The sequence below is a fragment of the Cnephaeus nilssonii genome, assembly GCF_951640355.1.
Source record: "Cnephaeus nilssonii genome assembly, chromosome: 11".
In the NCBI taxonomy this organism is placed as follows: domain Eukaryota; kingdom Metazoa; phylum Chordata; class Mammalia; order Chiroptera; family Vespertilionidae; genus Cnephaeus; species Cnephaeus nilssonii.
This window is the reverse complement of record NC_137082.1, coordinates 40,641,389-40,668,567: the sequence shown is the minus strand read 5'-3', so window position 1 is coordinate 40,668,567 and position 27,179 is coordinate 40,641,389. Positions and strand designations below refer to the sequence as shown.

General features: G+C 37.0%; 1 protein-coding gene across 1 annotated transcript; it reads left to right on the top strand.

The window, feature by feature from the left end:
* Positions 1 to 862: 862 nt before the first annotated feature.
* Positions 863 to 25,922, top strand: TXNL1 (thioredoxin like 1). The gene is made up of 8 exons (XM_079783544.1): positions 863 to 1,168; positions 4,873 to 4,969; positions 7,514 to 7,687; positions 14,551 to 14,673; positions 16,573 to 16,642; positions 17,872 to 18,044; positions 19,818 to 19,922; positions 25,690 to 25,922. Exons 1-8 carry the CDS (start codon positions 1,071 to 1,073, stop codon positions 25,717 to 25,719), a joined length of 870 nt encoding a protein of 289 aa, XP_079639670.1. The 5' UTR covers positions 863 to 1,070; the 3' UTR covers positions 25,720 to 25,922.
* Positions 25,923 to 27,179: the final 1,257 nt, after the last annotated feature.

Below are 27,179 nucleotides of genomic sequence, written 5' to 3'. Positions count from 1 at the left end.
TCTGGCTATTCCTTTCTTCTTTATCAAGATTCAGTTCAGCCCTGGCTGGTTTTCTCAGTGGTTAGAGCGTTGGCCCTCAGCTGAAGGGTGGTGGGCTCGATTTCTGGTCAAGGGCATGTACCTATGTCCTAGGCTCCATCCACAGCCCGGGTTGGGGCGTGTGCAGGAAGCAAGCAATAGATGTTTCTCTCTCTCTGTCCTCCTCCTCCCTCTCCTTCACGCTCTCTTAAAAAAAAATCAATGGAAAAAATATCCTAGAATGAGAATTAAAAAATAAAAGACTCAGTTCAGGGGTCACAGCTCCTGGAAAGTTTTCCCTGCCCCATCCTCCTATTATCATCTGTTTCCACCGTTCCCTTTGCAAACGTCTTTGTTCCGTTACTAGTGTTTGCGTCTATCACTAAACTGAGAGTCCCTAAAAAAAAGACGAACAGTGTTTTCTATTCTTTCTTTTTTTGACACAAAGACAAATTCATATTTTTTTTCTGGATGATTGCACAGCGAGCGCCCACGTATTACGAGATCCCTAAATAACTGTAGCCATGAAACCCGGGGGGAAAAGGGGCTCCTTTTTCATTTTCCCGCCCCCAGAAACTCCAGGAGAAAAGGCTCCGGTCTCACTAGCCGCGGAAGAATACAGGAGTTTTTGAGTCGCGCTCAGCACCTGAGCCTGTGACCGCTGCTCGTCTGCGCCTGCGCAGCTCCAGCCAGTGAGAGGCTCCTCAGTGGCGTGAGGCCACGGAGCGCGTATTTGGATTGGGCGGTGGGAGCCAAAACAGACGACGCGGAAATGACGTCAAACTGCGCAAGCGCCGGCGGCCTTGCCGCGCGGTGGCTGCTGGGAGCTGCACGCCTTACCTCCCTTTGCCTCCTCCCCCCTCTCCCGTTCCCGCCCCCTCGCCGCTGGGCTCCTGGCGTGACTCGGCACTGAGCGCCCCGGGAGCCGCTCCGCGACCGCCGCCGCCTCTGTCCAGGCCTCGGCCTTCTGAGCATCCCCCTTCCTCTCCAGGTCCTCTTCTCCTTCAGTTTCGCAGCGGGCGGCGTCGCGGCCTCCCTTCCGGGCTCCGAGAATGGTGGGAGTGAAGCCGGTCGGGAGCGACCCGGATTTCCAGCCGGAGCTGAGCGGCGCCGGCTCCAGACTCGCCGTGGTCAAGTTCACCATGCGAGGGTGAGTCCGGGCCCGAGCCCCGTGGGCCCTTCTGTCCGCCGGTGCTTTCCTTTCACCCTTTCCGGGTCCCGACTCCCTTGTGGTCTCGTCCTGCTCTGGAATGTCTGGCTCTGACCGCAGCCCCAGGCCGCTGCTTAGTTAGGCCTCGGCTCTTGGGTGTGGGTCCCCATTTGTGCACCGGGGGAGTCGCTGGCGGGCACGGAGGCCAGACTGTCCGCTTTCCCCAACCCGCCAGCTCATTTTGAATACTCAGATGAGCCCTGCTCTTGGGGTGGCCCGCCTCTATTCTTTCTAGTCTGGAGCCTCCTACATCCGCCCCTGCTCGCGTCTTTTCCTTTCTTTCCAGAGAACCAGCTGTCACTTGCATCTTAGAAACCCTGAAATCTTAATTTACCGAACACTTTGCTACTCTGAACCACCTGCATTTCGCCTTTGGAAGCTTCCCGTGGGACTAGCCAACTAATCCGCGTAGTGCTTAACCCAAAGGCTCAGCGAATGCATTTTAAATTAAGTTAATGTTGGGGTCAGGGTGCTTCTTAATTTCTTAACGTTTTTGTTACTTGTTTGGTTAGTAGCTTTGTAACCTAGGCTTCCCTATGTATGTGATTTCATGTGTGAACACAAAAATTATAGTAGGGTATATAATACAGGTAGATAGGTGTCCAGATGTTTGGGTTTGATCATATAGACTCCTTTTTTTTTTTAGGGATCTTTTTAAAATTATATTATATATATATATACATATATATATATAATCATCGATCGGCTGCCTCCTGCACGCTCCCTACTGGGGAACGAGCCCTTAACCCAGGCATGTGCCCTTGGCTGGAATCGAACCCAGGACCCTTCAGTCCACAGGCTGGCACTCTATCCACTGAGCCAGACCAGCTAGGACAAGGACCGGGATCTTGATAAGCTGTTCACTGGCCTTGGTAGCTCTTAACATGATTTATGGGTCGCAGAGCTGGTGGACCTTCCATATTTGTAGGATGTGCAGTGTTCCTGTCTGAGAGGGACATGTTGGAACTAGGCATCCAGAACCAACATTTGAGCAAGTGTGTCTATTTACTGAACACCCCTTGTGTATGTCAGTGTCTAGTTATAAGGTTTAGAGTTATCAACTTGATTTATCTTGACCCCCTGACATTATTTGCACTTATGCTAACTTGGAGAAATCTGTGGCTATCACTGTTTATGTGATACATTTTATTGCCCAACTAACTATATAAACAAGGCAATATTTTGAATCCCAGAGCAAAAACTGTTTCACATCTACTGAACATGATTCAATAAATGTTGAGTATAGGAGAAATGACGTTAGGATTAGATAGTTTTAGGGGGTGGAAAATTGCAGATAGAGATGAAAACCAGTTAGGACTTATTTTTGGACCAGTGTCTCATACAGAATTGAAAAGGGGCAGTACATTGACTTTTATATGGTGGAATAGAATACGCATTTGACATGTGGACTTCGATATTTATTATATTGAAGAGGATGAAGATTTTGTATATAAAGACATATCTAAGAGGAAGGTCAGAATTCTACAAATGTGCCTTCCCAGATTTAGCAATTTTGTAATGTCTATGCTCTTACTATGGGGGAATACTTGTACATTTGTTAAGGACCTAAGCCAGAGTTGGAAAAGAGGAAAGATTATTTTATTTACTTTTTATTTTTAATATAGAGATGATTTTATTTACTTTTTATTTTTAATATATTTTTATTGATTTCAGAGAGGGAGATGGAGAGACAGAAACATCAATGATGAGAATCATTGATTGGTTGCCTCCTGCATGTCCCACACTGGGGATCGATCGAGCCCGTACCCTGACAGGGAATCAAACTGTAACCTCCAGGTTCATAGGTCTACACTCAACCATGCCAGCCAGGTGGGAAGAGATGATTTTAACAGTGAATCTCATTTTCAGTTCACTTTCCTAATTCTAGTCAGTGGCAGCACTTATACTTTTATCCCTCAATGATATAGTCTCTTTTCCTCCACCCCCTTACCATAGCAGAGGGAGAGATGACAGAGCAATAAGTTATTGAAGTGAGAAAAGTGGGGAAATGTTGCTATTAAGGAAACACCTCCTTCAGCAATACATTACCATTTAACCATAAACATAACTGTAGACATTGATTGGTAAAGCAGTTATTTACTTTTTAAAAGAATTATTTATTTACCCTCACCTGAGAATGTTTCCTTTAATTTAATTTAATTTAATTTTTATTTTTTTAAAGAGGGGAAGGGAAGAAAGGAGGGAGGAATAGAGAGAGAGAGAGAGAGACACACACATCCATGCCAGAGAGATTGGTTGCTTGCAGCACTCGACCTTCACCCACCCTGACCTTGACTGGAAATCAAACCCACAACCCTTTCGTCCAAGGGTTGATGCTCTAACCACTGAGAAACCCAGCCAGGGCTGTTATTTAAAATAACAATAATAAAATAACAAAAATATAAAAGTATTTTGGTGGGATGGAAATTTTGTTTTCTTTGTAAAAACTGAGAGCAAGTAAAATAGTTGAATTTAGATAACTTTTAAATTCAAAAGTATTAGGTAATATTTACAAATCTGATAACGTCTTTGCCTTTAAAGTTCTTTTAACATTTTGGCCATTAATACTTTCCTACACCAACTCTATGCCATTGTGACTCCAGATTTAAATATATTGGCATCAGTATTAGACCCTCAAACATCGAACTATATAAAGTTAAATCATGTAAGAAACTTCTTAGATCAAAGTTAATGTCCCATTTTAGGCCAAGAACATAGTTTTCTGCAACACCTACTTCATTTCCTTTCCAATCCTACTTTAAAACCTTTATTCCTTATTTATCATTCCCATGCTTTAGCTATCCTGTCTATTAATTTTATTAAAACACTATACAGATTGTCATTCTTCCATTGAAAAATCTTCAGTGGCTCTCTAGTTTTTTTCTTTTTTTATAGGTAGTAAAATATATGTAACAAATTTTACTATTTTAACCATTTTTAAGTATACAATTCAGTGGCATTAAGTACATTCACAGTGTACTACCATCACCACTATCTATTCCCTAGAATTTTTTCATCATCTCAGATAGAAACTCTACCCTTTAAACAGTAACTCTCAATCTTCCCTCACCCTCCTTGCACACAAACACCTCCAGCCTCTGATAGCTTCTCTTCTACTTTCTGTATTTGAATTTACCTCTTCTTGGTACTTTATTTAAGTGGAATCATAATATTTGTTCTTTTGTTTCTGGCTTATGACTCTTAGCACAATTACTCTTCAGGGAAAGCTCATTTGGACTGGATTTCGGAGTTGACTATTCTAGTTGTGGTCCTGCCATCAACTAGAGTGGTTGATCTTGAACAAGTCATTAAATTTTCTGGTCTTCAGTTCTCACTTACTAAATAATAGTGTTAGGTTAGGTCAATTTAAAAGTTTTAGTTTTGTGGGTTTGGTTCTTAATGAATTGCAGAAAGCTAGTGGGGTTGCCTTCTCTCCCTCCTTCTCTTTTCCCTTTCTAAATAAAAGGCAATGTGGTATTGATGCAAGTATATCTAAATAGTCCAGTGGAAAGGACTAGAAGTCTAAAGCCAGGATGATCAGAATTTGTTTTATTTTATGTTTTAATTGACACAAGTTCTTCAGAGTATAAAGTAGTACAGTCTTTGGTGTTATTTTACCAATCGTCTCTTTACCTTTCTCACAGGTGTGGACCATGTTTAAGGATTGCCCCAGCATTCAGTACTATGAGTAATAAGTATCCACAGGCAGTTTTCTTGGAAGTAGATGTACACCAGTGTCAGGTAAGGGAAGGGAGCCCTTTAAAAAAAATAATTATTTACACATCTGTTTGAATTTCAACATTAATATCATCCTCTGTTTGTCTTTTTGTGTATATATTACTTACTCCTTTGAAGATAAGAAAATGTTATGTTGATAATGATTAATATAAATGCCCATTAATGGCTGCATTAGTTAAGAAGGGTAATTCAATTATTAATTGCTTCTGAGTTTGTATTAATAGCTTTCTGATATAAAAACTAATATTATGTTGTTAAACTAATAGGTCAACTGCCAATTCTGTATTTTTTTACATTTCTTTATTTTTTGCTAGAATTATATCTTCTACTACAGAGGCATTGGCTGATTAGAAAGCTGTAGCAGAAAATTCTTGATTATACAGGATGTGGCAAAAGTAGGTTTACACTTGTGAGTATGCGAAACAGTTTATTCTTGTATTATTATTTATTTTATAAATATTATTTTCCATGCGAACAATGTAAACCTACCTATTTTTGTTCCACCCTGTAGTTTGATTTGCATTGATCAGTTTGTAATCTTAGCTCCAAAGCTGCATACTCAGCAGAAACTTTAAAATGTTGGTTACCTTTGATTGAACCACACTGTTGTAGATAGATTGTCCTGATTACTTAATTGGAATGGCTGTGTGACAGTTCCGCATTTTCATATGTATAAATATGGAAGAGTTGCTCCTTCTAGCACTAAAAATACAGTCTAGCTCTAAGGGACAGCACTATAGCTACTCTTTGTGTGTGTGTGTGTGTGTGTGTGTGTGTGTGTGGCTTTGCTACATTTCTGAGTGTGGAAATCTTTTAGAATGTTGTATAGTTTGTAGTTAGTAGTTTGGGGATTTGGTTAGTGTAAACTCTATATTAACATTCATTATTTAGTGCCTATGTCACATACTACCAGACTGTAATATTGGCTATTAGTTTTTATTTTTATTTTAAATATATTTTTATTTATTTCAGAGAGGAAGGGAGAGGGAGAGAGAGACAGAAACATCAATGATGAGAGAGAATCATTGATCGCTTGCGTCCTGCATGCCCCATACTGGGGATAGAGCCTGCAGCCCGGGCATGTGCCCTGACTGGGAATCCATCCGTGACCTGGTTCATAGGTCGACGCTCACCCACTGAGCCACGCTGGCCCAGCTTGGCTCTTATTTTAAGTATTCACCATTTCTGATATGGAAGAGCTTTCTTCTCACTTCTGGAGCTATGCTGTCCTATAGTTACATATTTCACTTCTTTCTCTACTCTTTTATCATGGATATTAGAAAACTAGAGGCCCGGCGCACTAAATTTGTGCCCGGGTATGGTCCCTAGGCCTGGCCTGCGATCACGGCCATCTTCCCCAGCTGCCCACTGCCAGCCCCGCCACCACCCATCCCCGGTTCCCCTTTCACCATCAGGTGATCAGTGCTTGACGGCCAGGGAAAGGGACCGAGAGGTGGTCAGTGCACCTCATAGTGACTGGTCCAGCGGTTGTTCTGGTCATTCTGCCTTTAGGGTCAATTTGCATATTATCCTTTTATTTATATAGGATTTTAAATTACATATGCAGCTCACATTCATGACTTACGTTATATTTCTTTTGGACAGCACTGTTCTAAAAGATCTGTCTTTTATGAGGTTTAGAGAAGACATCTTTATGGAAATTTTATGCCTTTTCTTTAGATGATATGATGGTACATAGTCATAGTATTTGAATATGTAAGGTGATACTTGCTTTATTGTTTCCTTTATAATTCTCATCAATCAGTATTTATTTACTAATTTCCATTCACTAGTTAATCTTTTTTAAAAATATATATATTTTATTGATTTTTTACAGAGAGGAAGGGAGAGGGCTAGAGAGTTAGAAACATTGATGAGAGAAAAACATCAATTAGCTGCCTCCTGCACACCTCCTACTGGGGATGTGCCCGCAACCAAGGTACATGCCCTTGACCGGAATCGAACCTGGGACCCTTGAGTCCACAGGCTGATGTTCTGTCCACTGAGCCAAACCGGTTAGGGCTCACTAGTTAATCTTGTAAAAATTGTGGAGTTGGAACAGAATTTGAAAAGATCAGAAGGCATTTCTATAAGAGTACAACTGGGTGAGGATTGCAATGCAAAGGATGTTACGTTAGTTTCATGGTCAGATAGGCTATTGTTTTTCATATGTGTATTTTTTTCTAGCACCAGTGGTTTGTACTGACATTAATACCCATTTGGGAAACAGTATGTAGTTATCTGGCATTGTAAAGCAGTTTCTATAAATCAGCTAACTTGTTCTGTGTGAAGTATTTAATGCTAAAACTGATAAAAATAGAGGGCTGTTCTTCATTGTGTATGTAAAGCTAATAATATAATGTAGTTATGCCCCAATTGGTAATGTAGTTTAGGGAATAGACCTGCTTTTTCTTAAGTAGCTATTAGGAATAAATTATTTTACATGTCTTTAGTCCATATTTAACTTCCATACAGATACAGAGTAAATATTCAAAGTGATTTAAGATTATTTTTAATTCATTCTGCTATCTAACTTGCCACTTCTAGGGAACAGCTGCCACCAACAACATATCAGCAACACCTACGTTTTTGTTTTTTCGAAACAAAGTGAGAATTGATCAGTATCAAGGAGCAGATGCTGTGGGACTAGAAGAAAAAATCAAGCAGCACTTAGAAAATGACCCTGGAAGTAATGAGGACACAGATATTCCAAAAGGCTATGTATGTAGACTTACTAGTGAAATCATTGATATACTTTCGATTTGCCATTATTTGGTAAAAGTAAAATTGACTGTGTTTTCATGTTTATCTTTTGCTTGCTTGAAATACTTTCAAATAAGAACTTTAAAAGAAAACTCACTGGCTGACTATTGGGATTTGTCTATATGTGTGTTATAACCTATTTCCCATCCTAAACTTTTCCTAAATTTCTCCTGCTAAATTTCTGTGTCACTTAAAAAAAATCTGCTTTCTGAACTATTTTAATAGTCATTTTAAGACTTAAAAATACATTCTTCCCTCAAAAAGTAATGTGCTAGTTTATTGATTTTGTTTTAGAACCAAATATGACTTGAGTATTGGGTATGCTTTTCTAGTTTTAAGAGTAAATTGTTATTCTAAATAATAACTTGAAGACTTAAGAGCTTAAAAATATATTGAAAATTAATACGAGTAGTTATAATGCAATATCTTGATATTTGAGAGCTATTTAAGAAGTAAAATTCAGAAGTAGCACTTTATAGTAGCTGATTTGCGTTTGCAAATCGGTAAATAAAGTTATTGTATTGGCAGATCAAAAAATGATTTTTTTAAAAGTGTTACCTCAAATTAAAGTTAAAATATGAAAGCATGTATAGTAAGTACATTAAAGCAGATCTGTATTATGGGACTACAAGTCCTTTATGTAAGAGAATTTATAGTCAGGGAAATACGAGAGATTCTGTGTGTGTGTGTAGGTGTGAATGGGGTTGTGTCTTTAACATGTTGTACTGACATTAATTATTTTTAGTTAGGGATGTGCAATTAATATTTATTTTAAATAGAACTGTTATATAATTATTTGAAATAGTAATATCTGGTTAGAAAGTATGAACATGTTGTATAAGTTAGGGTTGTGACACCTTTTGGAAAATTTTGAAAATCATTTAACTTGCAAATTGTTATGTTCACATCTTTGTATTTTTTACCTTTTATTACTAAGGGTGTTTGCATGAAAATATCTTAAGAGCACAGTAGTCCTGCTGCTAGCTACAGGGATACTTTTTTACACATCAGCTTAGTGTGATATCAGCGTTTTGGCCTCAGATAGGAAAATAAGCAGGAAAAATAAAGTTTTAAGAAATAAAATAATTGATTTTCATGCAAATGTTATGAATACACTGTGAAGAGCTATTAAAATATTTTCATTTTTTCCCATCTGATATCAATCAAGACATGAAAAGTTTTGAACTATGTACATCTTAACAGGGTTGTTAAATATTTAATATTGGTAATGTGTTCCCAAAAAACATTTATCCCACAACATAAATAGAAACTTATGGAGTAAGAGACATTGAATGAAAACCATTGTCTTAAGTAGATCCTAGCTAATAAAAGAGTAATGTGCAAATTGACCATCACTCCAACACACAAGATGGCTGCCCCATGTGGACACAAGATGGCCAGCAGGGGAGGGCAGTTGGGAGGGACCAGGCCTGCAAGGGAGGGCAGTTGGGGGCGATCAAGCCTGCAGGGGAGGGCAGTTAGGGGTGACCAGGCCAGCAGAGGAGGGAAGTTGGGGGTGACCGGGCCTGCAGGGAAGGACAGTTGCGGGGACCCAGGCCTGCAGGGGAGAGCAGTTGGGAGGGACCAGGCCTGCAGGGGAGGGCAGTTAGGGGCCAGACTGGCAGGGGAGCAGTTAGGCATCAATCAGGCTAGCAGGGGAGTGATTAAGGGGTGATCAGGCTGGCAGACAGAAGTGGTTAGGGGCAATCAGGAAGGCAAGCAGGCAAGCAGTTGGGAGCCAGCAGTCCTGGATTGTGAGTGGGATGTCCGACTGCCCGTTTAGGCCCGATCCCGGTAGGATCGGGCCTAAACAGGCAGTCGGACATCCCTCGAGGGGTCCCAGATTGGAGAGGGGTGCAGGCTGGGCTGAGGGACACACACCTCCATGCACGAATTTCATGGACTGGGCCTCTAGTTTAAATATAAGCATTATAAAAATGTATTGACAATTTTAAAATACAATTTTTGGTTTCTTGGAATAAAGACTTTAATACTAAGAGGCTATAGCTATACAATTATTTATCTTACATGCCATGGTTTTTAAACTCCTAATTTGACTGGAGCCAGAGTAAGATACATACATGTATCTTTCAGGGGAGTTTGAGATACTGCAAAAGATACTCAAAAGGTTAAGAATCATAACAGATTCTTATTCAGAAGTAAGGGTGTTATGTGAGCATAAGTATTTAATTTTTGTAAATGTTTATTGAAGTTGGGAAAATTTAAAACATATCTTTTCTGTCCCATAATTTGCTAAGAGTACATAGTATAGATTCAAATAGCTCCCCTCATGCCTTCAAAATCAAGTCTTTCTTTCCCAAAGTTTAAATGTGAGGCATTCTGGCATTGAACTTGCACATGTTCTGAATCTTGAGGCTTGTTAGTATATTCAAGTATTTCGACCTCAGAACTATAAGTTTTGGTCTACAAATTTGTCATCATTTATCAAAATCAAACCAGACATTAAATGACCCTAATTTGTATAGTTAGTAGATCTTTCTTTAATCAAAAACTTGAAGAGTGGAAAGGATTTTGTAACTTTCTTTGTATCTCATGTTGGATTTCCCCCCTCAAAAAAAAAAAAGGAAAAACAAAGTGAAACTTACTAAAAAACAAAACAGTTGACAGTAATACTACAAACACATATACCCTTCACCTATAATCAGTTGTAGATATTTTAAGGATTTTGCTCTATCTTGATATCTTTCTGTATTTAATTTTTGCAAAAGCATTTAAAAGTGAGTTATAGACATCATGATGGATCATCTCTCAGTATTTTAACATGTAGCTCTGAAGAATAAGGACGTTATTCTGCATAACCATGATACCATTATCACTCCTAAGAAATTTAATATTGCTACAGTATCTCTAATGTACAGCCTACATTCAAATTTCCTTAATTATCTTCAAAATATACTTTATAGTTGTTTTCTTTTCCACGCAGGATCAAATCAAGGATTGTGCATTGTATTTAAGTTGTCAGTTCTCTTTAGTGTTGTTTAGTCTAGAAACTTCTCTGCCTTTTTTTTCCTTTCATGACTGCCTTTTTTGAAAGTTTAACCAGCACCAGTCTAATACAGTAGCCACTAGGCGCAAGTGGCTATTAAGCATTTGTTATGTGACTAGGGCAACTGAGGAAGTGAAAGTTTAATTTTATCTACTTTTAATTAATTTAATTTTAAATTGCCACATGTGGCTAATGGTTATCTTATTATACAGCGCAGGTCTAGACCATCTGTCTTATAGACTGTCCCACAATCTGGATTTGTCTGCTTATTTCTTGTGACTCTTTCCTTATTATTGGCAAGTTGTTACATAGACAGGTGATATTTATTTCCCACTGCATATTGTCAGAATATGTCAGTTGGCAGTTATGTCAAATATACAATATAATGTCTATTTATTTGAGATAGCCAAAGCACTTTAATGTACCTGTTTGAATGTAATTGTTTTGTGTGCCCCATGATACATAAATCTAAAATCTATTTAAAATAATTCATCTATTTAGTTTACTTTCATCATTAAGGTATTGGAAGTATGACTACAATGTTGTCTTCATGCCTGGGATCTTAATCTGAGATGTAGTATTGAAGCTGCACCTCAGTAGGATGGAAGAACTAAGCATTTAAAAGATTTTGTTAAAACACCCTTTCAGCCCTAGCTGGTTTGGCTCATTGGATAGAGTGTTGGCCTGTGGACTGACGGGTCCCAGGTTCGATTCCGGTCAAGGGCATGTACCTTGGTTGCCGGCACATCCCCAGTAGGGGATGTGCAGGAGGCAGCTGATTGATGTTTCTCGCTCATCGATGTTTCTAACTCTCTAGCCCTCTCCCTTCCTCTCTGTAAAAAAATCAATAAATATATTTAAAAAAAAAAACCCTTTCAAGGCAAATACTCATGAAATTCAGCATACATCTCCAACACTTTGCTCTATAATGCTCCTTTTTTTTACCCCCCACCTTTTGAGTTGACTACAATATGTTATACTGAGTAATATATTTAACATTTAATGTAATAAAAAATAACATTTTGGCTTTGAAAACATTTAGGCTACCACAAAAATAATTAGGGTCTATTCTAATGGTTTATTGCCATATGATAATTATTTGACATATAAAAAGTTTCCTTTAGTCTTTCAGAACTATTTTTACATGCCTTAGTTTCTCTGGATAAAAAATATGTAATACTCTTTGATGGAAAGGTGAACATGTAACTGATAATACTTGATAAGCTTTAAAAATTGTCCTTGTTTAGTAGATGAAATTGATAATTTTATAGAAAAATACAGTTTATCAAAATCAACTCTTCCAAAAGCAGAATGCTTAAATAGACCAGTCACTGTAGAGCAAATAGAAGTAGAGAAACTAGTAAAAGAGCACTTTCATAAAGGCCAAGATGGCTTCACGGGAATTCTACCAAATCTTAAAGGTCAGATAGCCAAGTGTTACTGCAAGTACTTATTAAGGCCATATAAAATAAAGAGAGAAAACTTTCAAATTTGTTTTGAAGTACATATGATATTGATCCCAGAATCTGATAGTTTGCACCAAAGTAGAAAGCTACTGACCAGTTTCAGTTAGGAATATTGTTGTAGGATAATATTAGTAAGCAAAATCCAGAAGAGAAAAATCATGATTTCATAACATGCAAGAAAGGTACTTGACAAAATTTACTACTTATTTATTATAAAGCATTCACTAAAATCTTAATGGAGAAGCACTAAAGGCATTCCCACTAAAGTCAGAAACAAGACAAGGATGGCCACTGTCACCACATCTCTTGGCACATAATGTTGGAAATATGGCAATATTAGCTAACAGATACACAGGAATATGTTAAATGACACCACAGGGAAGCAGTCAGCAAACACTCAGAATATTAGAAATGTGTAGGCTAAATGACTGGAATAAGATATTTAAGAGACATGTTAACCAAATACAGTTGTACTTTTTAAATCCTTATTCTGAGTCTAGCAATCCTATATAATAAAAGCCTAATATGCAAATTGTCCCCTGGACCGAGAGTTCAACCACTTGCTATGACATGTGCTGACTACCAGGGAGCAGCGCAGAACATGGCGGGTGTTGGCGACACGCTGCAACCTCTTGCTACTACCTGGGGGCGGAGGTGATGGGGACGAAGGTGTGGTGAGAATGCCTGGTGTCCACCGAGCTCACTCACTCTCCCTGCTACCCTTCCCCGCGCTTAGGTACCAGGCGCCCACGAGGAGCCTGCCCCGCACCCGCACAGCATCTGGGTGAGCTGGGCTGCAGCCGCCAGGACCACAAGGGCTGGTCGGGCTTCCCATGGGTTCGCACAGGAGCCGGTCTGTGAGGCCAGCCAGGAGAGAGCACGCTGCCCACTGGGCATCCATGCGGCACCGCTTGGGCGGTCCAGAGGCCCACATTGTGCCCTCGCCCTCAGTGTCTGGCTGCGCTTACCGCATCTCCATGTGGGAGCTAGGGCACAGTGACTCAGGGAGAGGGGGTATGTGGGGGCCCAGAGGCCCAGGTGCTGCCCAGAGCCCAGAGTTCAGCTGGGACCTGCCCTTCCACGCCAGACGCTCGCACTTCGATAGCCGGCTAGGCCTAGGGACCGCACCCGTGCATGAATTTTGTGCACCAGACCTCTAGTACAACTATAAAACATTTGTGAAACAATTAAGGAAAATTTTTTTTATCCCTTCACCTTTTTTAGATAATTGAGGATATTTAAACACTTATATTTGATGATTTTTTATTATTTTTTAAATATATTTTATTGATTTTTTTTTTACAGAGAGGAGGGGAGAGGGAGAGAGAATTAGAAACATTGATGAGAGAGTAGAGTAACATCCATCAGCTGCCTCCTGCACACCCCCTACTGGGGACATGCCTGCAACCAGGGTACATACCCTTGACCAGAATTGAACCGGGGGTCCGCAGGCCAACACTCTATCCACTGAGCCAAACCAGTTAGGGCATTGATGATTTTTTAAATAGTATTTTTTGTGTTAGTTGTGATAATGATATTGAAGATTTAAAAAAATTATTTCTTACCACTTAGAAATGCACACTGAAATGTTTGAGTGAAATGAAAAAAACCTAAGATTTACATGAAAATAATCGGGAATGGCTGAGGACTGGTTGCAGGGTAAAGATGAAATAGGAGTGGGCATGAATTGATGTTTATTGTAGCTGGGAGGTGGGTACCTGGAGTACTAGTCATCTTTAATGTAACAGGTTTAAAGAGTTCATGGCCATAAGAAGAGGGAGGAAGGCTTCAAATTTTACAGATACTTTAATTTGCATACTTTCCACTGTTAAATACCAATATTAAAATAGTATCAGTCCATATTTTATAATCTTAGTGTTAAGGACTTGATTTCTGATACCTTATTAAGTGGGCTAAGCCTAGATTTGGCTTTAATAATTAGAGGTAGATCTCAGTCAGAAATCAAATGAAAGTATTGTTAAAGTTTAATCACTATTTTATTATTATTTTTTTAAAATATATTTTTATTGATTTCAGAGAGAAAGGGAGAGAGAGATAGAAACATCAATGATGAGAGAGAGAGTCATTGATCGGCTGCCTCCTGCATGCCCCCAACTGGGAATCAAGCCCGCAACCCGGGCATGTGCCCTTGACCGGAATCAAACCTGGGACCCTTCAGTCTGACGCTCTATCCACTGAGCCAAGCCAGCTAGAGCTAATCACTATTTTAAAAGCGATAAATATTTTCTCTAAAATTGCCTAGAGAGAATTATATATTTACATTTTTTCTTAAGATTTTTAAACCAAATCCAAATGCTTTGTCTAAAATCTTGATTTAATTTTTTCAGATGGATTTAATGCCTTTTATTAACAAAGCTGGCTGTGAATGTCTTAATGAAAGTGATGAGCATGGATTTGACAACTGTTTACGAAAAGACATGACCTTCTTGGAGTCTGATTGTGATGAACAGGTAATTGGATGTCTGAGTTAAGGCATAGGGATTATCAATATTTATGCCTGCTCTTGTTTATTTATCATGTTTTCATCTCATGGTTTTATGTCTCTCTTTCTCAGTTGACCACTGTTCCTTTCCTTTTTAAAACTTTGATTTTCTTTGACCCCTGTCCCTTGACCAATGCAGACCCATCTCTTTTTTTCTCTTTCTGTGTGAGCTGCCAAGTGCACTAGGGAGAATCGTGGAACTCTTAGGTTGGCTCCACTGCTGAGTTGAACCTTCACCACTCTTGAGTCCTTTTGTTCATTCTTACCTGACTTGCTTTCATTTTATTCACCAAAAATGAGCACTCCTTATATGTCTAATCCTCACTCCCAGAAGTAAACCTGTGTTGTACTTCCCGGCATTGTTGTCACAGAGGATGGCCTTGATCAGCCATCTTTCTTCTTGACTGTTATTTTCCTTAATTTACTTTCTATTCCACTGACTGCTTTGTCCCCATTCCAGTTCATCTTCTACATGTTCACTAAAGCTCTTTTTTTTCTCAATATAAATCTAGTCATGCTTCTTATGAGTTAAATGATTCTTCATTGCCGACTTGATGTTTCTAGCTTTTATTCTCATCTCCTTTCACCTGTGGTTCAGGTCCCTAAACATGTCATGCTTATTATTTTTTGACACACTTTTAGAGATCAAGTATAAAACGTACTTATGTAACTAAAGGATATAGTCTAGGTATTTTCTTAGGCAGACATACCATAATGATTCTAAAACCATAAATCTAAACCCCATTTTCTGTGCTCCAACCAGATCTACCTTAACATAGAACTTTGAGAAAATTGTTCACACTGTGTTCCTTGTAAATGGTGCTCTGAATATAATTTGATGGTACTTATCAGCAGGCCTGGCTACAACTTTCCTAAAATCTTCCTGCCAGGGTAGAAGCATAGGCACCTACATCAGACACAATTTTGGCTGAGAAGAAGATAAAGCGATTAAATTCAAGTTTCTGAGAGACAGGCATTGCGACAGCGTTTTGTATCGGTTTTCTTATGTGGCCTTCCAGATTCAGTTAGTCAAATACGTTAAGGATGGAGGTTTGAAGACGACTGTAGATCTGCAGGAATCCTCTTCTCTGGAGTTTTAGATCAAGTAGAGTCCATTTGAGGGTTAGTCTTTCCACGTAACACTCCTGTGCATTGTCTCCAAATTATCAAGTAACATAGGTAGGTGCTTGACAAATAAACCATCCTGGAAAACGTTAAGCTTATATGTTAGCATAAATAGTATAAATTTTAATTTAATTGGGGAATTTTGTTTTGAGTTTTTAGAAAGCAGATTGTTTGCCAGTTTATAGGTCACAAGACCTTATGTTCTTATGCATAATTATAGTTAACTAGGAGCCCAGCGCGCGATTCGAAATCTCGTGGCACTGCCCTGCCTCTCTCCCTGGGCCCCACAGCAGCCTCGGCTGCTGCCTGTCCGGCCCTGCCTCCCTCTCCGGCCCTTGAAGCAGCCCTGACCGCTGCTTATCAGGCCCTCCCCCAGCGCAGGCGCGTGGAGGCCCCTGCCACCCAACCCCTGACGCTGCGCGTGCAACCTCCTCCTGAACAGTCGACCCGTTGTGGCATCCCGGTTAATTAGCGTATTTCTCTATTTTTTTATACATATACATCTATATAAGATTATTCCATTAAACTTGTTGTTGTCATTCTCTTATATGAATAATAGATAATTGTATTTTTCAGATGTCAGTCTAATCAAGTTACTTTCAACTTACTGATTTTACCTATTACATTAGTTTTATTAGATAAATTTAAAAAATTTTGCCTCTGAATTAATTCCACTTAGCTGTTGTGTGTGTTCAAGGTGTTCAAGAGCCCTTTGAAAGTTAAACAATTATTTTCTTCACAGCTCCTTATTACTGTGGCATTTAATCAACCTGTGAAGCTTTATTCAATGAAATTTCAAGGGCCAGATAATGGTAAGTAATGGACAATTTTTCTCTGAAATGACTTTCTGATCTGTAGACCTGTTAGAAGGTCTACCTCTACTTTTTTAATAAATGTAGATATTCCTTGTTTGGGGAAAGAGTGAAATTGTTTTTGGAACAAAGCAAGGATATAAATGAATGGGCAGATAATGTGAGATTTATTTCTAAAATTTTTAATTTTAGAATTTAAGTTTCCTCTTTATCTGAAAGCAAGTGAACCCTTTCTTCCAACTATGACTCTAAAACTCTAGGTTTGAAGCAGTCATTGTTAATGATCAAAATTGGGTATAATTTATTTCCTTCAAACTTCTATTACAGATGATAAAACTAAGGTTCAAGATTGTCCTATTTGTGCCCTATTAATAGATTTATATTGTTTATAGATATGATGCTGTAAATATGATTGCACAGACTAGGCATTCCTGTTTGTATTAAATAAAGAACTTCCCTTATTTACTCTTCCCACCCTTCTCTCCTCCTTTTCCTGTGTCTGTGGAAGTTTTGTTGTTGTTGGGGTGGGCTGGAGTGGGGGGAGAGAGGAGAGAGTATATTTCATTTTTATTAATGCAACGTGTCTTTATTCTGAAAATCCAAAGTATTTGTAAAAGCAAATGCTGTAGAAATGAGTATTTAAGCAATGTTAATATTTTAAGATTCTTTAATCAGCTAGAAAATATGGGTTTAAATTGTACCTTGAAGTTAAAGGGATTAAGACACTCTATGAATGTGATTGTACCACTGAGCACATCCTAATTCCCAAGATGAAATTTGGCAATTTATATAATTAACCTCCCTTTGACTAATTGTGTCACTAAAGCTTCCCTCTTAACAAAATGTACCAATTATTGGCAACTAAGACCTGATCAAATGTTCTTTCTTTTATGAAACTTGTTAACCTGCATATACTGTCCGACTCCATTGCTACTTTCCCTATACTTCCTCACTAGTAGTATTACATTTACATAGTACATCTTTTGTAGTTGAGGGCAAGAACTGTGTGTATGTGGGTACATATAAACGTATGTGTTTTGATCTAGAATTCCTAGACGTGCTAGCAGGCCAAGAAATGGCTATGAAAATAGTCCAACTTTCTTAGAATTCCTAAAGATGTATGTAGATACGTGCATATGTATGTTTGTGTGTCTTTATAGTATGAATGTAATAATAAAGGGAAGAAAATATATGTTTGATTTTTAGCATTTTGTTCTACCATTTTTTAGGTCAAGGTCCTAAATACGTAAAAATTTTTATCAATCTACCCCGATCTATGGATTTTGAAGAAGCAGAAAGAAGTGAACCAACTCAAGCTCTGGAACTAACAGAGGATGATATTAAAGAAGATGGCATTGTCCCACTTCGATATGTTAAGTTTCAGAATGTTAACAGTGTAACTGTAAGTAGTATTTCATTAAGATATGATCCTTTAAGTAGTTATTTGTCTACTTGGTTTGAAATGAGTAAAAATGAGCTAATTAAATTTTCTTTTTTTAAAATATATTTTTATTGATTTTAGAGAGGAAGGGAGAGGGAGAGAGAGATAGAAACATCAATGATGTGAGAGGATCATTGACTGGCTGCCTACTGCACGCCCCCCACTGGGGATCGAGCCCACAACCTGGGCATGTACCCTTGACCGGAATCGAACATGGGACCCTTCAGTCTGCAGGCCGACGCTCTATCCACTGAGCCAAACTGGCCAGGGCTTAAATTTTCTTCTTAATTTATCTGTGTGTCCTAAGGGAAGGACAGGTTGATATTTTTAAACATTGTGGATTGTCAGTTTACTTATCTGATACATATTTGGCAACTGTTATTAAATGTTTATTCTATAACATTTATATTTAACTGAGTATATTTGTGCTTTATTATTCATACCTGGTAATGAGTGATGCATTTGTAAAATTCAGTGTACTTTTCTAGAACACTGAATTTTTAATAATGTAGTGATCATGATCTCAGCAAAAGTGACTTTAAAAATATAATTTTATATTAATTTGTATTGAAAAAGTATGCTGTTTGTTAGCAGTTATTAACTCCTTTGTGTATTTGGGTATTAAAACCCAGCACATGCTCTCCACCCCACCGCTGTCCTTCAGAGGAGAGGATGGAGGGTTAGAGTAGAATAGAACACTTAGAAAGAGAAGTGGGAATCAGCACAGTCACTGAGAACAGGTCATTCCAAACTAATGTGATTTCTTTGTTTTAGTGGGACAATTCTCGTTTTGGTAAGTTAGAAGAATGCTGTAACATGTGTTCATGATAACACCTTTTGCTTTATATAGTGATGAGAGGAAGGCAGCTGTTTATTGGGAAAGCCCTTTCAATGCAGAGATCCCGATGCTTTCTCCTCTGTCATTAGAATCATGAACAGTTATTTCGTGATGGGCTCAAGTCTTTATGTACTGTGTCCTATCTCAATCAGAATTTCAGTTAAGACACAGAAAGTATGTCTGTCACTTTTTTTGATAAAATTGAAATTGAAATGACAGTTTTGATCAGAAAGTCTAATCAAAGTCAGTGGATGAATTTTAAAAGCAGTAAATATAAAACATTTGTGCTTAGATTCAAAGAGCATTACAAATAAATAAATGGAGAGCTGATTTAATAGTCTACTAATTATAGACTTGGGGTTTTTCATTGATCAGCTCAGTTTGATATGAAAATGTAGTTGCCTATACAAACAACAAAGCCTGACTGATGATTTCCAATACAGTTTTTTTCTTGTAATAGTCTAGAAAATTGAATGAATGAATATCAGAAAGACTATAACTGCAGAAATATTCCTCGGTGAACTACTATAATTTTTTATAAAATTTCAACAGCACTCTGCCAATTGTAATTGTGAATTTCATAGTCTTTCATAGTCTTTCAGCATTCATTATGAAGGCTTTAATTTTGACCCCTCCATGCCATCACACTAAATTATCAAGAACTTATATATGTGGGTGTCTTGCCATGACATACCTGGAATAGATGAGAATAGCAGGGCAAACAGCGGAATTAATGGTCCTGTAGGAGTACTAGTCTAAATGTAATTTGGATTAATCCTTACACAGAGTGGAAGGTAAATTTGTTAGTAATCTAAGGAAATTGATGAAACTGAGGCATTTTTATGAAAGAAATGATTGCAGGCATTACTGTAAAAATTATTATTATTTTTTGGTAGATATTTGTTCAGTCCAATCAAGGTGAAGAAGAAACAACAAGAATTTCATATTTTACTTTCATTGGTACTCCAGTCCAGGCAACAAATATGAATGACTTCAAACGAGTAAGTTTGTTGAAATGATATTTAGGGGAAGTAAAAACACAATGTTAAAGAACTGCCACCAAGAGTTTTATCAGTACAGAACACAGGTGCTGTGCACAGATTAAATGTGCAGCAGCATAAGAGATGTAGTTATCGTAGTATTCCTGGTGGTTGCATCTGGCAGGCAGTCTAGAACTTGAGATGATTATAAAAGAGGAAGAGTTTTTCTAGGGTTGCCAATGCTTAGAGGAAGAGGCACCCAGCCTAACAGTTTGACCCCTGTTTTGGGGGCATTGGAGCGGTAGAACATCCTGAAAACTTTTATTCTTTTTTTAATGGTATCCACAGATCTAATTTTAATTCAGTTACAGAAAATTTCATAAAATTGCATAACATTGGATGCCTTTATAAAATTATAAAATGTTAGCTGTTTTTACAAAATTTATAACTTTGGCAATAGATAGTTTAACCGGTCATTTTACAAGTATAATCTTCCTGTCTCACAGTATAATTAACTTTTGGGAGCTGTATGAACAATCATGTACTTAGATCTGTCATATTAAATGTTTGGCATGTATAATGGCAGGTCAGAAGAAGCAGAGATTAAACATCTACATATTTATGATGTGAAGTGTGCTATACTGGGAAAATGTGTGAGCATCAAAGACATTTTGGCTGCCTGCTTTGTTACTTTGCCTGTTTGAATTAAATGCCATTGGATTTAGCTTTAACTGTTTCTTACATAGTGTGTTTTTAGCTTAATATTTTCATAAGACCTATTACTCTGTCTTCTTATTTTCCCTTACTATTAATTCAGCTACGGTTTCCTGCTTCTCACCTTAGCTTATGCTATTGGAGTTTGTTTTTTCTCTCAGTAACCACTACTTTATCTTATCTTTCTTCTTATTAGTCTGCCATTGATTAGTTTTTCTAATGTGCGTTATCAGTTGTCCACCTAAGAATCTGTCTCTACCTCTTTGTTTTTAACATCCCCATCCCACCTCATTTAAAGTAGTTTTTCTGTTTTTGACTACCAGACTACCTTTTGTGGTAACAACGGTGGTAGGCTATTCTTGAGAGTATTTGTGTTTGTTTTATAATTTGGCTGTGTGTTCATTTAACTAAATACCTTCTTACCTTATTTAAAATTATTATTGAGAAGTAGTTCTCAAACTTTTTGGACTCAAGGACCCTTTTACGCTATTAAATATTCTTGAGGACCAATAAGACTTTTTGCTTCTGTGTGCTATACTTATCTAATAGTTACCATTTAATAAATTAAAACTGAGAAATTTAAAAAATATTTATTTACAAATAATAAATTCGTTGTACATTAGTACAAATAATATTTTAAAATCGAAGTATATATTTTCCAAAACAAAAACTAGCTTAGAGGAAGAGTATTGTTTTCACTTTTATAAATTTCTTTACTTTTAGCTTGGTAGAATTCTCTCATCTGTTTCTGCATTCACTCACTTTTGCTATCACAGGTTATGTAGTCTCTTGGGAACTCCATTGTACACTTATGAAACAATGAGAGTTAAAAATGCAGATACCAATGTAGCAATGAAAATAGTTTTTAGCTTGAAGACTCCCTGAGAGGGTCTTAGGAAACTCCAGCCTGGACCACTCTGAGAACTGCTGTGAGAATCATTTATTACTATAATGAATGGACTTCCTTCTTGGTGTTCTGGACTTCTTTTGCCCTGGCCTTTAATGTTTAATACATTTTAATTGGTTGAATGGTTTTCTTACATATATTAATATTATATTACGTTTCCTTTTAATAATTTCTGAGTGAGACTTGTTTTGCTTGTGTAGTTATTGTTCTGTAGGGTTATTTCTCAAAAGTAAGCTAATTTTATTTCTTCAAAAATATATTATGGTAAGTCAACAACTTCAGTGTAAGAAAATTACAATAGAATTAATGTCTGTAACTGAAATTGGCCAGTTTGGTCCTTGTATAGAGTTGCCTATTAAAAATGATTTTGGTTTCTAGTGCGGGAGATAATTGACATGTGGTATGGTATTTGTTGTTTTTGTAGTACTGTACTAGGTACAGTCACAATCCCTGTCTAGAGCAAATTTACATAACACCTGGAAAGTCAATCAAGTGACTCAAAGCTTAGCTCAAGGCTCTCTTCCTCCTCGGAGTACCCTTAGACTTCACAACGGTTGCTGGAAGAGGATGAGAGTATTTTGTGAAGGAAGGGGGCCTTGAATAAACTTTAGTAGTAGAAATGGATGGAGGAGAAAACAGCAGTGGGCACTCTAGGTAGAATGAAAAATAGGAGCTTGGCATCAAAGTGGGAAGGAGCAGGATTCATTCTAGGACCAGTCACGTATGGCCCTTCATTCCCTTATTTAGTCAGTCTGGATTTTAAAGGGATTATGCATAATAATTAGAATTTAAAATTTTAAAATAGATCTGGTACATATTTTATCAGCACAGAGAAGAAAATTTTGATACCTCTGTGTAGGAAAGAATGATATAAAATGCTTTAGTGCATGATAAAATAAAATTATTTAGCATTTTCAGTTTACATTTTTATGTTGTATGAGTTGTTCCTAGATAATTTTAGTTTTCAGAATGTCATTGACCTTCTCCCTATGGTCAGTCACTAAGATGACAGAAGCTAAGAACGCTAATGAACCTTAGATGTGGGTAGAAATCTTAGACCACCTTGCATGCTGTTACAACTTCATGAGGTTATACCTTTAAGATTTGGTAGACTTGAACACACCTTCCATTTATCTGTTTTGGGCTCTTACAGGCATTGTGCACAGATTATAACATACACTTATGCTATTTGCTGTTGTAAATGGATTCTGTGTGTTGCAGCATGAAAAGCTTGCCATCCTAATTGGAAGTAGATGTTTTATTTGCTAAAATATGCTCTTTACACCAATTGCTTTATTTTAATACAAAAGTAATAAGACATAAGTACAGAAATGAGCAAAATTGAAGGGGCTTGTGCTTCTTAGGGAATGAGGTGCATGCAAAAAGCAAAGCAGGTTTTCTGTCCCCATTATAAAAATAGACTTTTCTAAACTGGCCATTCACCATATCAGCTATTTTTGTAACTTTTCTGTCTGTTTATTTTTCAGCTTTTTTAATCCAACTCAAATGAACTAAAACCAGAAGATTTTTTAAAAATGAATATAAAGATTGACCTTATCTCACTCCACTCCCCTCCTTGCTTCTCTGCTCATCTTGCACCTGTCTGCTCTCACCCTTCCCATGTTCTCATCATTGTTGGTGCAGGATGTCTACAGCTTCTGTCATCTGGACCAGCCTTACTGTTACCTAGATTTCCTCAGCTATCTTGTTCCTCAAATCTCATTCTAGTTATTTTTCTCCACTGCCTTTTCATTTTGTTTTGGTTTTGGTTTTGGGCTTGCAACTAGGTGCTTCCATTTTATTACCATACTGTATTGTTCCCCGAATTTCTGTTATTGTTGTTTTTCATTCTCCCGTCTCATATTTAATTTTGTACTATCTTTGTGAAATAATATTGCAATAAAATATACATTGTTGTAGTTTCAAATTTAACTAGTTGTTGGATACTGTTTTAATCCAATCTGAAGTTTAAATTTTATTTTTTAGGAACTATGAAATCATTTTGGAAACCAAATATAAACAGTTTCATCAAGTTCTTTTATATGAGCACTAGTGCAATATATTGATTAGGCTGTAGTTAAGAGATGTGGGTTTCTTCTTTTTGGAACTGTGGCCCAGAAGTCATTTTGCTTATTAATTGTGGGTGTATCCTATGCTTTGACTGCCCAAGCAAACTCAAGGCCAGTTGAAAGACTTATGGACTAAATATTAGGCTGATTTAAAATATTAATATGGAAGAAAACTGGACTCTTTACTGAATAAATACTATGGATACCTAATTTTGATGTACCTAGACTTTTGTTTCTGTGGTGTTAATATAAAGACTGAAAAAGAAATAAAAGAGCTTTACATTTGGGTAAGAAAATCCATATTGGAATGTTACATTTCTTTTTTTTTGCAGAGAATACACATTGGCAAGTTGAGAGCTATCAACCTGTGAAACAGTATGCAGATTTGTGTCTTCTGTATCACATCTGCTAAAATGTTAATTTTTAATATTAGTTCTTTTTGTTTTTTTTTGCTTAATCTAATAGCTCTGTGTTGTGTTTGTTACCAAGTGATAACAGTGATCAATAATGCTTTCAGTGTCTATCTGCTTGAATTCATTTGTGATACAAATAGTTCCATCTCCTCTTCTTTTTTAAGAAGTCTCCTCTTGGCTCTTAAACCTGAATTCCTTACTCCCATCCACATATTCTTTTCTGAAACTATCTCTTTAGCATCTGTCTGGCTTTTTGGACTTGCTAACACATTGTTTCCTTGGATCAGAGAGGAATTCCTTTCAAGTGATAATAAGTGATTTTATGTGAGGTGGGAAAACAGCAGTTTAGCATGAAGTGGTTGGATATTCAGTGGAAGGGGTTTTACAGTCTTCTCTCATGAAAGACATTGACCCAGCCATGTTTTATTTTTAGACCAGACATGTATTGAAGAACTTTTTGAGTTTTCCTTGATTCAGATACTGCCATTTGGAAGAGAGTCAATTTAAATCTGGAATTTACTTTTACAAATGTATATAGAAATATTTTTGTATAAAAATACATATTTAACAGCTTGCAAGTAGATTTCTTTAGAGGTATTTCTACTATAAGAATACATTATTTAATGATAAACTTTAGATTTGAAATATATTATTCAATTAGAACATAGTTTTAGAACTTCCCCACAGAGAATTTGTTTTCTAGAACTGTTGGTAGTTATAAGAAGAACCAACCAAAACAAAAACTACAAAGAAAACAAATAGAACTGTTGGTAGAAAACAAGTTTATTTGTATTTTTATGCTGCCACATTTATAGCAACTAGGACATTTAAACACCTCCTAATAGACAATTTTTCTAATCATTGATAGAAACAAGATTTATTCTGTACATTTAAAAATATATATTTTATTGATTTCAGAGAGAAAGGGAGAGGGAGAGAGAGAGACAGAAACATCAATGATGAGAGAGAATCATTGATCGGCTGCCTCCTGCACATCCCCTACTGGAGATCAAGCTTGCAACTCGGGCATATGCCCTGATTGGGAATCAAACTCAACCTCCTGGGTCATACGTTGATGATCAACCACTGAGCCACACCAACCAAGCTATTCTTTACATTTTTTTATAGTACATTTATAGCTACCAGGGTTTCTTTTTTTCTTGCCACAAGGGTGTCTGAAAAATAGAAACTAGGCAAAATTAGTCATTTTTAGTGTTTTATTATGTGTCTACATATTGAGAGAAATGTCTAGAAATCTGTCATCTTGGATGTGAAGACAAGTTTAGCATACTCTTTAAATTCTAGATTATTTGTATTTTATTTCTAATTGTCTAAAAATAGTATGCCAAATATGTTTCACTCATATAGCATTCTTTTCATTTATTAACTTCTCTAAACTGTCAACCTTGTATTGAAAAATTGCATTACATTTTCTTAAAATGGTTTTGGAAACCAAAAATAGCCTGCATGTGGTTTATTTTTAATTCCTTGAGGCTGGAAGGGAAGGAGGGTCACAGTGTGTTTCAAGAATAGAAATATACTGCATGCCAAAAAAAATGCAGGGATAAAAATTAATACCCGGTTTTAGAAATGATTACCAGTTAATATTGTTTTTAAATATTATTTTGAAAATAACCCACATTTCTAAATAAAATGTACATATAAAGTTATTTTTATTTTTCTAGGTAGTTGGCAAAAAAGGAGAAAGTCACTAAGATACAAAAGACATGGGAAGACCACATTGCAATCAGACCTACAGCTCCTGGATGACTGCTTGATTCTCGCCAGACTGTCACTCTTCCATTCATTGCCATTACCAATAAATCATTGCTTTTGTTCCGATGATATCACTAGTGTTTCTATTGTAATCTTGATACATGCAATTGTAAATAAAAGTCACTACTTTTGCCAAGCTTAATTTTTGTCATTCTAAATAAGTATTTTCACTTTCTACTTATTTGAAAATTGGCTGACTTTGGATTTTAGAGGAGACTTAAGTGTTAGGTAGCATTTTGAGCTAAAGCCAGTTTCTCCTTTTAAAGGAGCACAACTGTTTTGGGAAATTAAGTATGTGTGCCCTCATGTATAGACATACACAGCAAGTGATTTTGATAAATGCACTTGAAACAGCTAGCCATGTTCAAATGAGTAAAAACTTGTGTTTATTAAACTACATTTGGGTACCTGGGTTATAGAAATTACTCAAATTATAAAATACCAGAAATAAAACAAGTTTAATGAGATTTAACTGTTCTCACCCAAAATTTTTAGTTAATAAAACCTCATATTTTAACTCTTCCTGGGTAAACTTTTTCTTTACTAATAGAGGTATGTTGTAATTTGGCAGTAGGGAAAATACAGAACTCAGAATTCATGAAGCAACGTGAATTATCTACTAATCAAGTATTATTTTAACTACCAAAAGATACAGTGTAAATATTCAGAAGACTTGGTTTAAGGTTGAAAATGAGTTGGCCAAAGGTATATGTTTAAAAGGTCTTTCACAAAAGGCTGGCAAAACAAAACATCTGTTCCTTATTACTTTTTTAAACCTTAAAACTGTAAAGTATTGGTAAATCTAATTTTTCATTTCCTCTATTTTAAAAATTAAAATAATATTTTAATTTCTCTATTTAAAAAATTGAGTGTTTGAAGAGTACCTAAGACTAATAGTTTTTAAAAATTTTTTGTTTTTAGTGATTTCAGAGAGAGGAAGGGAGAGGGAGAAAGATAGAAACATCGATGATGAGAGAGATACTGATCAGTTGTCTCCCGCACACCCCATACTGGGGATCGAGCCTGCAAGGCTCGTGCCTTGACTGAGAACCGAACCAGTCACCTCTCAGTGCATGGGCTGATGCTCAACCACTGAGCCACACTAATAGTTTTAATTCAATTAATTAAATAGTACATTTGAAGACATTTTTGTCTGGGAATATGGTAGAGATACCATTTTTGTCTTTGTGAGACCAATGTGTTTATACATGTTTCTGAAAACAAGTATCAGTTTTTGTGTTAAAATAGTCACTTTCTGAAACTCCAGGGCCATTAGATAATGTTTAGTTCCTTCTAATGTAAGCACATTAACTGGTCTGGTAATGTCTATACTAGTATCTATGTATTTCATTTTTATCTTGCCTTGGGTCAAGTGAAGGCAGAAGGGCAAGAAATAAAA

What these genes read in the sequence shown, in the direction of transcription:
- TXNL1 (XM_079783544.1), top strand. Translation starts at nt 1,071, where the DNA reads ATGGTGGGAGTGAAGCCGGTCGGGAGCGACCCGGATTTCCAGCCGGAG. An exon ending in GTCAAGTTCACCATGCGAGG is followed by an intron (nt 1,169 to 4,872) that starts GTGAGTCCGGGC and finishes CCTTTCTCACAG; the next exon opens with GTGTGGACCATGTTTAAGGA. An exon ending in ATATGAATGACTTCAAACGA is followed by an intron (nt 19,923 to 25,689) that starts GTAAGTTTGTTG and finishes TTATTTTTCTAG; the next exon opens with GTAGTTGGCAAAAAAGGAGA.